General features: G+C 48.2%; 1 protein-coding gene across 4 annotated transcripts in view; it reads right to left on the reverse strand.

The window, feature by feature from the left end:
• The window catches only part of CHST11 (carbohydrate sulfotransferase 11), a 263540-nt gene extending 262017 nt beyond the window's left edge, over window positions 1-1523 (reverse strand). The window contains exon 1 of one of the 4 annotated variants that reach the window (XM_070454026.1): window positions 845-1523. In XM_070454026.1, the coding sequence (XP_070310127.1) occupies window positions 845-947 (103 nt within the window). In that variant the 5' untranslated portion in view covers window positions 948-1523. Of the gene's footprint in view, window positions 1-829 lie in introns of all 4 variants that reach the window. The other 3 variants (XM_070454025.1, XM_070454028.1, XM_070454027.1) reach the window with 3 other exon arrangements.
• Between the last annotated feature and the right edge of the window lie 14016 nt (window positions 1524-15539).

The following is a 15539-nucleotide window of genomic DNA, read 5'->3' on the forward strand; positions in this document are numbered from 1 at the left end:
CAGGAGTGAGGGGCGGCGTGGGGGGGGGGGGGGGGGCAACTGACGGTCAGCCCAAAACCGACCAAAGTTTCCTCCCAAACTAAAGCTGCGCGATCCCGGGGCTCTGAGTACCCCCCAGCACAGGGTCGCGAGCCGGACTGTGAGGGAGGGAGCAGGCCCCGTGGCACCAGCCGCAAGGTCAAGGCGGAGCCGAACCCCGGGGGCAAGCAGCCGGCGCCGGGACCCAACCCCAGCTGGTGTCGGGGGGAAATGTCGGGCACCCCCAATCTCTCCCTCCACCTGCTCGACGCGGCGCCGAAACCCGCACACATGGGAGGCTAGCCTCAGGCTCCCAAGCTCGCGGCCAGACCCGCAACCTCGCCCGGCGCTCACCCTTCGTCCCTGGCCCGCAAGCCCCCCCGGAAGAGGCATTTCTCTGGGGAGAGGGGTGACTGGCTCCCGGAGCCTCTTTCATCCTCGGACCTCGGCAGAAGCGGGGAGGGAGTTTCGTTCTCTTCAAACTGATCCTCCAACCCCAGAAGCTTCCCACGACGTCTACCTTGGTCTGCTACCTCGTAGACAGACAAGAGACACAAAGAAAAAAAAAAATCTACCGCTCCTCTGGTCCCATCCTCCAGCCTGGAGTTGGGAGGAAGAAGAGGAGGGAGTTTATCTTTTCTCCCCATCCCGACTCGGGGATCCGGGCAGACCCGGTCAGCAAGGAACCCCGAGGTGGCCCAGAGAGAAGAGGTAAGGTTGGAAGAGTCAGAAACCAGCCACGGTGAGCGGGGGAGCGAGAGCACGAGAAAGAAGAAAATATCCAACAAAACCACGCTAACGCGCCCCCTACCTGGGTGCAACATACTTTGGAAATAGAAGATGACCAGGATAAAGGATCCCAAGCAAGTGGCCAGCACCATCCGGCAAATTCTGTTCATCCTCATCACTTCCAGCAGCGCCGGCTTCATGGCTTTGTCCTAGCTGCGGGAACCCGGGTGTCCGGGAGGCGCTCCCGGAGCGCAGGAGCGGGGACCCCGCGGCGCGGAGCGGAGCCCGAGAGACGCAGGACAGGGCTGGGCAAGGGTCGCTGGGAGGATAGGGGTTGGCTTCGCGGCCGCTCTCGGAGCCCCCAGCCCCGGGCAGGGGTGTGGAAGGCGCCGGAGTTGCTCTGGAAGTGCGGAGATGCGTGGACCCGCCGGCTGCGCGCTCTTGCTCCTCCCGCGGCTCCTCCTCGCCTCTCCGCCGCCGCCGCCTCCGCTCCCGCCGGCGGCCGCCGCTGCCTCCTCGCGGGCCGGGCGACTGGGGTGCGAGCGGTGATGCTGATGGTGGTGCCGCCGCCGCTGCCGCTGCGCTGGCCGCTGTGGCTGTCGGACCGGCCCCCTCTCTCCTCTCCAAAGGCTACTTCATTGCGCTCCAATGATCTATATATTCCGGGGCTGGGTTTTACCAAACGTAACTCGCAGCCCCCGGCGAGGGGAGGGCGCCTGCGGAGAGCCGGGCGGAGGGCGGGGCCGGAGCGCCGGGGCGGAGCGTCTCGCTCCCCGCGCCCCTACCCGGGATTTGGTCGCGTCCAGCTGTTTCCCGGGGAGTGCGCGCCGCGCTCCGCAGGGTCCCAAAGGCCCTCAGTCCCCGGCCCGGCCGGCCGCCGTCTGGAGCTTGTGTGTCAGCGTTTCCATGACAAAACCCGGAGGAAAAACAGACGAATAAAATCGCCTCGGTGCCGCCACCCCCTCCTGCCGGCGAGTGAAGAAGGAAGTGGCGGGATGCGGGTCGGGCACGCGAAGCGCGTAGGGATCCGGCGGTTTGTGCTGATTTCAAAGCCCTGGGCAGGGTAGCCGGCAAGTTGTCCCAAGCCCCGTGGGAGCTAGTGCTCTTTACCCGAGTCTCGGAATAGGCAGGTTTCGTTTTTCTTTTTCCGTTTTTTCCCCTTTCCAATGGCAGCCCAGCGCGAGCGACGTTTTGGAAAGGGGTTAAAGACTTCAGGTCAAGGTTAGGAAAACTGCATAACTCGAAGGGGTCGGGCGACAGCTCAGCTTTCCCGGGGGTTTATGCAGTCTCTCTTTCTGTCTGTGTGTGTCACACACACACACACACACACACACACACACACACACACACACACACACACACACATCCCCAATCAGGGCAAGGGAGGTTTTGTGGATTTTCGAAGTCCGATTTTCCAAAGAACAGAGCTCTCTCTACATCCTCAAAGTGCGAGACTTAGCGGGGTGGATGGGAGAGGATGCCCCCACGGAGTCACTCCCAGGACAACTAACTGCTGGGAAAAAAACCAGCACGCCTTAGCACTGGCAGGTAAATGGAAAGATGGCGTTGCTTTCTTGTGTTGTGTGACGTGGTTTTAAAATTCCAATTCCGTGCGTTTAGGTTGTTTAGCAGTCAAGGTGGATGCAGGTAAACAGTGCAGGGATCACTGTGTCACCTGCCTAGTACTGCTGGAGAAAATCGGTTACTGTAGTGGCCCATCTGATTATCTAGAATGGAAGATCTTGTTTTGCCCTTTGGGAATTCGGTAAGCAAAGAGAGAAGACTGTTATAGCCTTTTATTTTCCTTATAAATTTACAGAATGTTTTTAAAAGTTAAAGGATTATTTAAATTCTAACAATAACATATACCAGGAAAAAAGTTATTGTAAAGACTAAGTTTTGCACACATTATCAGATCTTTAGGTTTCCCTGGTGGCTCAGTAGGTAAAGAATTTGCCTTTGATCCCTGGCTCTGGAAGATCCCCTGGAAAAGGGAATGGTTACCCACTCTGGTATTCTTGCCTGGAGAATCCCATAGACAGAGGAGCCTGGCAGGCTACAGTCTATGGGGTGGCAAAGAGTCGGACACAACTAACTCTTTCACTTTTTTCATCAAAGCTTTACTACTATGAATGCAATTAATAACAAAATAAGATAATGGGTCTTTGACTGCCTCTCATGTAGCAAGCATTTGATACTTATTGAATCTGAATGTAATGGCCCTTATCCTTCTCTCAATATATCAGAGACACAACATGCAAACAGATACATGCAGCCAAAACCAGCTCAACAACCTTCCCCGCAAAGTCTTCCTCCAGCAGTTGCAAAGCAGAGAAACTAACAAAGTCAGCAGCGTTGCCTTTGATTACAAGAAGACAATCAATTACAGCACAATATTTATGTAGCCAGTTTGTACTGTATTAATTTGTGCTCACTTGTAAATGAGCTGCATAATAAAGGCAGTCAAGCTGAACAAGATCCAGTACCTTCCCCAGTGATTTCCACCCCCAGAAGCCCGGGGATGGGAAATGACTTACCCACCCACCCGCCCATCCTTGACCAGGGCAGGGAATCCCTGCAGTGAGCATGACTAGATGGGCATTTGCAGAGCTTGGTCTGAAACAGCAGGCTCTCATTTAACTCCTAGTTTTACAGAGCAGGCTGGGCTTTGCTTCCAGGTTACCCAATTGGTCTCTCATCTCCCAGGGCAGAGACCACACTGTACCAGTACAAGAGCCTGGACAGGCATAAGGCTGTCTGGGAAGTCGCAGGAAGAGGTCAGAAGCGGAATCCCTGATGGGTCCGGGGGGGTTGAGTTAGCCCATGTGGTGAGGAAGAATGAGGAACCATGTCCTGAATCCATTTCTGCATTCTCACAGACCCAAACATGGGCTTCCCAGGTGGCACGGTGGTAAAGAATCTGCCTGTGAAGACAGAGGAGATGCAGGAGACGCAGGTTCGATCCCTAGGTAGAAAAGATCCCCTAGAGGAGAAAATGGCAACCCACTCCAATATTCTTGCCTGGAGAATCTCATGGACAGAGGAGCCTGGTGGGCTATAGTCCATGGGATCGCAAAGAGTCAGACACAACTGAGCTGAGCATACAGGCAAGAATACACAGCATACAGTGAAGAATAAGGTTCTGACAGGTGACACTACCACCTCTTCCAAGAAGCCTTTCCTGATTTCTCACCTGGAATAGCCTCTTTCCCCCTCTATGTTCTGAGCAGTAGGTCCAAACCCCTCTTGGGTCACTGTACCTACTAAGCTGAGTTTTATTCATCTCAGTTTCTCTCCAGTGCTCAGCAGAGCAACTGGCCTGGTAGGTACAAATAAGTCTGAGATGGAGAAGTGATACATTCTTGGACTATGAAGTTAAATTAGATCCCCTCTAAAGTCTGTGGTCATGGTCAGTGGTAATGGTCTGCAATTCTGTTGTTCTGTGCATGTTAGAGGTGAGAGAGAAGTTCTAATTTCTTGTCTTTTCATCACACTGCAATAAACTTCCCAACCACAAGTACAGTCATTGCTTTCTTTCCATCCCTCTCCTTACAAAGCTTTGTTGTATCTTTTATGCATGCTACATGATAAATATTGACCAGATAAAGGAAAATGTTGACTGATAAAACAGAGGAGAAAGGAGGTTTGATATTCTGTTTGTCTTTTAATTACTGGTTTACTTATTCTGTTTTTGTCTGTGGTGGGTCTCTGTTGCTGCTCAGACTTTTCTCTAGTTGCGACAAGCAGGGGCTGCTCTCTAGTTGTGGTGCACAGGCTTCTCATCGCCTTGGCTTCTCTTGTTGAGGAGCATAGGTGCTAGGGCCCTCGGGCTTCAGGAGTTGTGGCTCTGGGCTTATTTGCCCCATGGCATGTGGAATCTTCCCAGACCAGGGATCAAACCCATGTCTCCTGCATTGGCAGGCAGATTCCAATCTACTATACCACCAGGGAAGCCCTGATATTTTGAATTTTGCAGAGAGCTCAATGGAAGGCTGCCTCTGCAATCAAGTTTTTTGTTTTCCCACTGTAGCCTTCAGAACAGGCAAGCTTATGCTACAGTAACAAATGAGCCCTAACTTCACTGGCTCAGAACAACTAGGGCTTAGGTCTTAACTCCACCATGTGTCTGCTGTGGGTCACAGACCAAACATGGGCTTCCCAGGTGGCGCGGTGGTGAAGGGGTCGCGAAGAGTCGGACACAGCCGAGCACACAGGCACACAGGCCCAAACATAGAGTGAAGAGTAAGTTCTGACAGGTGACACTACCACCTCTTCCAGGAAGCCTTCCCCGATTTCTCACCTGGAATCAGGTGAAAGGGGCTGGACTCATGGAATACCACATACAGGATGAAGCCGAAGTAGCCCTACCTAGAACCTGGCAGTGCCCAAGAAAAGAGGATCTCTTGAAGTTCAGGCCCCCACAAGTCAGTGATTCCCACCCAGAAGAAGCACATGTCACTTCTACTCACCATTTATCAGCCAGAACTACTCACGCACTGCTCCCCATCCCACCCAGACTAGGAAGTCAGAGAGCCCAAAGCATTTGGGAACTAGTCCTCCTAGCTGCAATCCCCCTCTTCAGACCTCGTTTATTCCCTTTCACCCCAAGAGCTTCTGCCCATCAGCACCGCCTCAGGGTGAGGCCTGGCTAAGCCTTGGTTGATTGAGGCATGACTCTTACTCCCCAGGTGAAAGGGAAAGGGAAGTCGTTCAGTCATGTCCAACTCTTTGTGACCCCCATGGGCTGTAGCCTACCAGGCTCCTCTGTCCATGGAATTTTCCAGGCTAAAGTACTGGAGTGGGTTGCCATTTCCTTCTCCAGGGGATCTTCCTGACCCAGGGATTGAACCTGGGTCTCCCCGCATTGCAGGCAGACGCTTTCCCATCTGAGCCACCAGGGAAACCCACTCTCCAGGTAAAACAACACACAAATGAGACTGGGATCTGTCTATTTCAAAACCTGGCATGGCCCCTAGAAACTGTTGAGGAGAAAGGTCTCTGTGTGTGGATGATGTTGGGAAGTTCAGAGGCGAGGAAGGGATGGATACAAAATCAGAATTCTGATTTGTGTGTGCCATCATCAGTGAACGCAGTCACTTGCCAAGTCCACCAGTACCTGCAGGCTGAACTCTATCCCGTTTCTGTAGGTGACACCTTCAATGTACCGTCTTGTTCAGATCTGGCACAACTGGCTGCCCGTTTCTGGAGAGAGACCTGGCCCCAGGGCACTGGAAGACAGAGAGTTCTTTTGCATCCTTGAGGAAGGGGGGCATGTCTTAGGCAGACCTCAGGCAGGGGCCCCAGACGCGCCCCTCCCAGGAGGGGCTTCGCCTTTCTGCATCTCTCTGGCACCTCCAGCACAAAGTCTCTCAGTTAACCAGGGCACAGTAAATATTTGTGGAGTTGAATAAGAAACCATGCCCACAGCATGTGGAGGCCCGAGGGTACAACCCTCCTCCAGGTAGGTAAACCACAAGTACACAAGTGGGGCACTCATGACATGCTCTGAGCGAGGCTCTCCTTCCCTGGCCTTTCAGAACAAGGTGGGGAGGAAAGAAAGGACAGAAGAAGAAGTAGAGAAGGAGGGAAGTAGAGGAAGAAGAGAAGAAAGAGGTGCTATTATCATTTTGCTTTCTGATGCTGCCTCTTCCCTACCTCCCAGTTTAGGCCCAGGAGACCCCTCTCCCTCCTTACTGAGGAGAGAGGCTTGTCAGACCATCGGACCCTCGGACACTACTCCAAGCAATGTTGTACAATCAAAGGATGCCAAACCAGGATATAAATCCCCATAGGCATGGTGCAGTCCTCAAGACATTAATAATAGGATTCCAAGGATGCTGTAGAAGTGAGGGCAGAAAAGCATGACTGTGTTCATCTTTCTCTCCTGAATCATCCCATCACTGTATCCTTCCGTGAGTTAACAGAGGCCGAAAACAGTAGCTACCCCCTCGGTCCTCAGATAAACATGAGGTTACACTACTGAAAAATCTCGTGGGCCACTTATTTAATGTGTCTTTTTCCAGTGGTCTCTGAGCTCTGGGAACCGCTGTGACCATGTCCGTATCAAACCTAATATGACAGTGTAGACACGAGGCAGTTTAGAAATACATATCAAATGAATGATATGATTTTTACCTAGCAGCCTGCAAAGATGATAAAATATTGATGAAACCCAGTGCTGGGAAGGGTATGGAGAAAAGAGAAGCCATACATACTGATGGTGGAAGTCATTATAAATTGATACAAATTTTATAACATTTCTGAAAAGTGATCCAGCAATAATTGGTCTAAAATCACCAAGTAATTGTTGAGTCAGAGCATTCATGTACTTTGTGCTGAAACCACCAAAGTGCCTAATAATTAGGGTTTGGCTAAACAAACTATAAAACCTCCATATGATGGAATACGCTACAGTTACTAAAAAGTAAAGAGACTAAACAGTTAACAGTGTTAAAACACAGTGAGTATATTTGCTTCTGTTTTTGGATAAACAAGTATAAATAAATTTATATACATATATATACATATATATGTATATTATTGGAAAAGGAGATAGCAGCCCACTCCAGTATTCTTGCCTGGGAAATCCCATGGGCTATAGCCTGCAAATCCCATGGACAGAGGAGCCTGGCAGGCTGCAGTCCATGGGGGTTGCAAAGAGTGGACACAAGTTAGCAACTAAACAACAACAACAAATGTATATATTATACAAGAAAGTATTAATAGTAGGTATTCCTGGGTATTGAGTTTTTTTTAATTGATTTACTGTATTCTCTAAGTGTTTTTTAAAGAGTACATATTATTTTTTAAAAAAGAAAACTGTACAACTATTTTCATTTTCAGAGGGAAAACTATTCTAATAAAAAGAGAATATGTTTCTTAAATCACCAACCCCAATTAAACCCCTAGTTCCTCCACGATGTTACCCTTACCTACTTCAGCCTATGGAGATCTCTTCCTGCCTGTGTTAGACCCCTCCTCTATAATTCAGCAGGCTTCCCAGGCGGCTCAGTGATAAAGAATCTGCCTGCCAATGCAGGAGACACAGGAGACATGGGTTTGATCCTTGGGTTGGAAAGATCCTCTGGGTAACCCACTCCAGTATTCTTGCCAGGAGTAGTCCATGGACAGAGAAGCCTGGCAGGCTCCAGCCCATGGGGTCACAAAGAGACAGACGCGGCTGAGCACGCACGAGTACATTGTAATTCAGCACTGCCATATATTTGGGGGTCATTTGGTGAGCTGTACCCCATCTCCTAGGCCACACTGCATAAGCTCTGGAAGAGTGACGCTGGGACCTGTTGCCACAGACATCTGCTAAATACACAGCAGATGACCCATGAGGACTTGCCAGTTAATTTCCTGATATGTTACAATGGTCTCCTGTTGCTGCCTACCCCGGGCCAGACACTGCTAACATGTGACACACACCACCACTAATCCTCATCTCAATCACACAAAGACAGCACAAGCATCCCGTTACACGTGTCGCGTGTGCGTACTCAGCCACTCAGTCGTGTCCAGATCTTTGCAACGCCAGGGACTGTAGACCACCAGGCTCCTCTGTCCAAGGAATTTTCTAGGCAAGAATACTGGGGTGGGTTGCAATGCACTCTACCAGGGAATCTTCCCAACCCAGGGATCAAACTGCGTCTGCCCATCTCCTGCATTGGCAGGTGGATTCTTTACCACCAAACCACCTGGAAATCCCCACATCCCATTACACAGATGACAAAACTGAGCCTCAGAAAGATTAAGGGGCTTGCTCATGTTGGTACTGCTGTCATATGCTTGTAGGACGTGGATTTGAACCACAATTACGTGGCACCAAGACCCACACTTCAGAGTGAATCAACCATGTCTCTATCCATACTTCAAACATTGACCAGCACCTCACCTAGATCTTCTTATCAAGATCAACCCTTCAAGGAGCTTGGGGGCAGAGGTCATATAAATGCAGGGGAATTAGGGGGTCCACCAACCAGGAGTTAATGGAGAGATTTTCCACTAGTCATCTAGATTCTGGCCTTTGCACTCACAGACATGCTCCCTTTCACAGCCTTTCCAGGTCAAATACATGTAAATCCATGGCTAATTCATTTCAATGTATGACAAAAACCACTGCAATGTTGTAAAGTAATTAGCCTCCAACTAATAAAAATAAATGGAAAAAAAAAAATCTCGGTGACTTTTAAATCATGGTTTAACATCCCTTCTCCTCTCATCCTACAATAGTCATTTAGATGGGAGGATAAGTTGAGTCTGCATAAAAGATTGGTTCAATCAATATTGACCTTCATTTTTTTCTTTTTGCCCTGGGGTGTAGTGAAAAACCATGCCTCTCAGAGTTGTTTATGACCCTCGGTGGAGATGAAAGGACTCTCTATAAACCTACTGACTCAAAAGTAGTGTGAGGTGTCAGAACACAAAAAAAGAGGAATTATCTAAATATTTAGGGTGAAAGATTTTTTTCCTAAAACAATCTCTTGCATTCTGTGGGCAGCCTGAGAAATATTTGTTACATACTTGTCTTCAAAATATTGTCGCTGCTGCTGCTAAGTCGCTTCAATCGTGTCTGACTCTGTGCGACCCCACAGACGGCAGCCCACCAGGCTCCCCCGTCCCTGGGATTCTCCAGGCAAGAACATTGGAGTGGGCTGCCATTTCCTTCTCCAATGCATGAAAGTGAAAAGGAAAATGAAGTCGTTCAGTCACGTCCGACTCGTAGCGACCCCATGGGCTACAGCCTACCAGTCTCCTCCATCCATGGGATTTTCCAGGCAAGAGTACTGGAGTGGGGGTGCCATTGCCTTCTCTGCTTCAAAATACTAAACTCCTGTATATCAAAAGAAAAGGAGCAAAGTTAAACAGCAAGTAAAATCATGATGGAAACATTCATTGGGGGAGACAGAGAGGAAGGAGGAAGAAAGAGGGAGGGAGAGAGGAAGGAAGTTGAACAAAGGAGGAAGGGAGAGAGAGGGAAAGATAGAAAAAGAGAAAAATGAAGGATGAAACTATGGTATATAAAGAGCTCCTATGAATAACTAATAATGTCATCAAGACTCAGTAGACATGGACAAAAACCATGGACAGGAAAGAACTAGGAAATATACAAACTCAATAAGAGAAGCAAACCAAAACAAAAAGCTGCGGTGTTAGTGTATCAGAGTAGCAAAGGTTTGTATGAAATGATATGCTTCCCTTTGAACAACCCCCTCAGGAGCACAGGTGTCCTCTGTCCTAGCAGTGGGACTGATACCCAGTGTGCTTACGTACAAGGTATAAAGTATGACAGCCACCAGTCCTGCCACAGCCCACTACAGACCGTAATAGCGATATCTTTACTGGAGCAGCCCCTAAGGCCTTGGTTCTAGTTAAAGAGACAGCTCTCTGCTTCTCTGACCTCCCTGATCCCTGTGAGCTACTGAACAGTCTTTAAAATATTCATGATCTTCTTGGCTAGGAGAGTAGCAGTTGCCTTTAACCAAGAACTCTGATTGATACATACTTGACTTTTCAAAGCTCACTTTCTCCCTGGGAAAATGCAAGGAATGATGTGTATTTCTAAGTGAAAAAAAAAAGCAAATCACTGTATGAATCCAACTATATGACATTCTGGAAAAGGCAAAACTATGGAAAGTGTAAAATGATCAGTGGTTGCCAGGGATTGGGGGAGGGAGGAATGAATAGTTGGAGCATAGAGGGTTTTTAGGGCAGTGAAAAACACTGTATGATACCACAATGGTGAGCAAACCCTCATGGAACCTATGGACTTTGGGTGATTGTAATGTGTCAATACAACTTCATCAGTTGTGATAAGTGTTCCATCAGGCAGGTAGGTAGTGCATGAGTGGGGGCAGGTATATGAGAAATCTTTACTTTCCCTCACTTTTGCTGTGAACCTTGAACTGCTCTATGAAATTGTCTTAATTTTAAAAGGACATCTTCAACTATTTTTTAATTAATTAGTTTATTTCTTAGCCACACCTCAGCTTGCAGAATCTCAGTCCCCTGACCAGGAATTGAACTCAGGCCACAGCCGTGAAAGCCCAGAATCCTAACCACTAGGCTACCAGGGAACTCCCTAAAAAGACATCTTTAAATTATAGGAAAAATTTATGGTTTAAAGAATTGCAAAGATGGGACTAAGCAACCTTTAAGATTCTGGGGCGGGTTGAATTGAAACCTGATATTTCCTATAGTTGGATCAGATCAGTGCCATTAATAATTGGAACTCAAACAGAGAACCTTTTATACATGATCTCTACCAGGAGTTGGAGTGGGGTGTATTGCCCTCAAAATGATATTTCTCAAAAAAGAGCAGATTGAAAGATGGGCGCTGGCAAATAACAAGCACCTTGGAACACAAATCTTATTCTGTGGAGTCAAATTTTTAATATTCAAGATGTTAAATAATCTCATTATAATAATGATAAACCCAAGGCTCTGAAAATGAAACTAAGAATGCTGATCAGCAAGGGAGAGCAGCAAGGACTAATTGCGCACAGCAGGGTGTGAATTTTCAGAGCCAAGAGAGCAGAAGGATTATGCCTCAGAGAGAGTGCAGTACTGTGACTCAGAGGCAGGAGGTCAGCCACCAACTGATCACGTGCCTTAAAACAAGTCATTCTCCTCCCCTGGGACTCAATAGGCACCTGAGATAAAGCCAGAGAAATGCAATATCCAGATACCTAAGTGTTTGTTAGGATATGTTGAGTAAAAGGGCTTCCCTGGTGGCTGAGATGGTAAAGTCTGCCTGCCAGTGTAGGAGACCCGGGTTCGATCCCTGGGTTGGGACGATCCCCCGGAGAAGGGAATGACCACCCACTCCAGTATTCTTGCCTGGAGAATCTCATGGACAGAGGAGCCTGGTGGACTACAGTCCATGGGGTCGCAAAAAGAGTCCAACATGACTGAACGACTAACACACTCGCAAGTAAAAGGACTCAGGTAGTAACTCTCAGTGGTAACAATCTCTGGGGGGATGGGGAAGGAGCCATCTCTTCTCCCTGGTTTTAACTGCAACGTCAATACCACTTAGACCAGAACACACCTCCTCTTGAGTAGTACTAGATTACGCTCAATAGTGTTGATCTTCACCAAAATCAATCACCCAGTGATACCATTTAAGTGACTCCTGACCAAGCAACTGTATTAGTCAGAGACATTGGGAGTCAGAAATCCAGTTCCAATCAGGGTGAACCAAAAGGGAACTTCAAGGGGCAAAGCCAGCTTTAGGCATGAGTGGATTCAAGGTTTGAAGGCCTGTCTTAAGTGCTGGGTCTCTTTGCAGCATCCCGCCTGCTCACCTGTGTGTTGTCCTTGTTCTCAGCTGGCCACCAGGTGAGCTCCAGGCTTACCTTCTTCTGCGCCGCATCCCCTCTGAGAAGTGCCTGCTTCCTTCTGATCAGCTCCAGCAAGTGTCCAGCGCTTCACTTGGCTGGGCCCGGCTGTGATCACCTGTCACTGGGACAGAGATCATGGTGCTCTCATCGGCCAGCTCTGGATAGTATGTTCATCCTGGAGCCAGATATGAGATCAGTCCCACCCACACCACAAGAAGCAAGAGTGGGAGCATGGGGCTCCCCAGAGGCCACCCCCCCAAGAGGTCACCACCCCAAGAGGCCAAGATGGATTCTGCTACAAGACAGGATGCCAGATGGATTCGTTTCCCACTGCTTCTGTAACAAATTTCCAAAAATTTAGTGGCTTAAAATAACACAGATTTATCACCATACAGCTCTGGAGGTCAGAAGTGGGAAGTCAATCTCAGTGGACTAAAATCAAAGTGTCCTCAGAGCTGTGTCAGTTCCGGAAGCTCTAGGAAGAATGTGTTTCTTTGCCTTCTCTAACTTTTGGAAGCCACTTGCATTCCTTAGCTTGTAGCCTTGTCCTCCACCTTCAAAGGCACTGCATGACATCGTCCAATCTCTTTCTCTCTGACTCTGATGCTTTTGTCTCCCTTAATAAGGCCTTATTACCTGAGTCCACCCAGATAATCAGAATGATCTTCCCTTCTCAAAATCATTAACTTAGTCACATTTGCAAAGTTCCTGTTGCTATATAAGGTCACATATTTATGGGTTCCAGAGGTTAGGATTGGACATCTTTGTGGACCATTACTCAGACTATCATTGTGGACAGGAAAGAAAAGATTACTTTTTTTTTTAAACTACATCTGTACCTGTCCACAGCGTACAAATGTCAGTAAAGTTGTCTCTGGCCAGCAAGGAATGTCATGTGGGTCAGAAGTTTACTAGGGACTTCACTGGTGGTCCAGTGGAGAAGATTCCGAGCTCCCAATGCAGGGGGTCCAGGTTCAATTTCTGGTTGGGAACTAGATCCCACATGTCATAACAAAGAGTCTGCGTGCTGCAACTAAAGATCCTGCATGTCACAACTAAGTCCCAGTGTAGCCAAATAAATAATAAAATTTTTTAAAAAGGAACTTTACTGGACATCAAGTCTAAAGACATAAGTTCAAATTCAAGCTCTGCCCATGAACTAGCCTTCTTTTAGTCTCAGTTTACCTGTGCAATGAATACGCTTACCTCAGCGGCTGAGTTGTTGTGACACAATATTCATAAAAGCATATTTACATTGTGAACATCGTACAAATGCAGATGATCCTTTCAGAAATGAAATGTGAGGATGCAGAGGAAAATGTGGAAGCAGAGACAGATCTTATTTTCTTGGGCTCCAAAATAACTTGGACAGTAGCTGTAGCCATGAAATTAAAAGATGCTTGCTCATTGGAAGGAAAGCTATGACAAACCTAGACAGCATATTGAAAAGCAGAGGCATCACTTTGCCAACAAAAGTCCATATAGTCAAAGTTATAGTCATGTATGGATGTGAGAGTTGGTCCATAAAGAAGGCACTGAAGAATTAATACTTTCTAATTGGGGTGCTAGAGAAGACTCTTGAGACAGCAAAGAGATCAAACCAGTCAATCCTAAAGGAAATCAGTCCTAAATATTCATTGGAAGGACTGATGCTGAAGCTTAAGTTCCCAGTACTTTGAGCACCTAATGTGAAGAGCCAACTCATTGGAAAAGATCCTGATGCTAGGAAAGTTTGAGGGCAGGAGGAGAAGGGTGGCAGAGGATGAGATGGTTAAATAGCATCACTGACTCAATGGACATGAATTTGAGCAAACTCTGGGAGATAGTGAAGAATAGGGGAGACTGGAGGACTATAGCCCATGGGGTCACAACGAATTGGACATGACATAGCGACTGAACAACAGCAATAATAATGCCACAGGGTCTCCTCACAGAAGGAAAGGTCTCATCTAAAACAAAAAGATCACTCGTCAGCTCTGAGGCAGGAAGCAGTATTGGGAGCCAGGATTTACAAGGGAGAAAAAAACTGTATTTCTTTAGCTCCCATTAACCATTAACAACCACCGGGCCTGGTCGCCCCGATTCTAGAGTTTACTCCTCATAGGATGTTGTGACCTTGAAGACCAGAGGAGCCACCTGTTCCCAGCTCCACCTTGGGACCCAGCCAGAGATGAATGATCAGATCCAAGGGGCATATCAGACTCTGAGCAGAGGGAGGAGGTCATGCCATTCTTTCCATAAGTAACTTGGAGGGGAGGGCGGCAAGAAGCCTCCCTGCAGCCACATTCAGCACAGGGCCGTGGCACTGGTGGAAGTACATGTCTGACTGGCGAGGTGGGCTGCGTGGGATGTGCACGGCTTTGGCAAGCAGGTCACAGACTCCCCAGCGGTCCAGCAGTTAAGCCTCCAGCTTCCCATGCAGAGGTGCGGGTTCAAGCCCTGGTCAAAGAGCTAAGGTCCCATAGGCCTTAAGGTGCAGCCAAAAATTAAAAAAGAAAGATAGTTACCTCCAGCAGAACCTAGAACCTATAATGATTCAGTGGCCACTGATCCAGAAAAGACACATGGATCGGAGGCCCTGTGCAGAAAAGAGTTAACGTGGCCAACGTGAGACTGTTTGCAAGGGTAGCCCTTTGCTGGCATCTGGGAGCGTGAATCCATAGAGGGCTGTCAACAGCCCCAGAATGGACAACAGTGGTTCTCTGAAACTCTTTGTATTCACAATGCAGTTTACGCAGAACCCCTGCCTTCCTTCTGGAAGTTTGGAGTTTTGCTACAAAGGACCCCTACATGACTAGCCCCAGGAAGGTCCCAGAACTCCTAGGCTCAAGGGAACTTCCTTGATAGACACTGCTTCACACGAGTTGTCATACTCACTGCCAACATGATTGAGAGCATCTGGTGTGACTCCTCGGGGAGGAGGCCTGGACTCCCGCACCTGGTTTCCTCCAGCCTCCTTGGCTCACTTTGCTTTGCACCCATTCACTGAAATAAGTCACAGCCGTGAATATGATACATGATGACTCCTGCAAGCCCTCCTAGTGCGTCTTCAAGGTTGGGGTGGTCTTAGGGACCCCTGACCCAGGCCCTTTGCCCCATGCCTCTTGGTGTCACTGGAGTCCCCCTCCACACACCCAGATCAGAAGACTAGATGTGCTGAGAGTGTAGATGTTTGGTGGCCTCAGTTTCTTATATCTTTCTTTTTTTAATATTTATTTTTATTTTATTTATTTTATTTTATTTGGCTGTGCTGGATCCTAGTTGCAGCATGCAGGATCTTCAGTCTTTGTTGAGGCATGCAAACTCTTAGTTGGGGCATGTGGGATCTAGTTCCCTGACCAGGGATTGAACCCTGGCCCCTGCTTTGGGAGCACGGAGTCTTAGCCACTGGACCACTAGGGAAGTCCCTACTTATATTTCAGTGAGACTTGTAATGCTATAATAGCT

This window comes from Odocoileus virginianus, chromosome 23 (assembly GCF_023699985.2).
Source record: "Odocoileus virginianus isolate 20LAN1187 ecotype Illinois chromosome 23, Ovbor_1.2, whole genome shotgun sequence".
Lineage (NCBI taxonomy): Eukaryota > Metazoa > Chordata > Mammalia > Artiodactyla > Cervidae > Odocoileus > Odocoileus virginianus.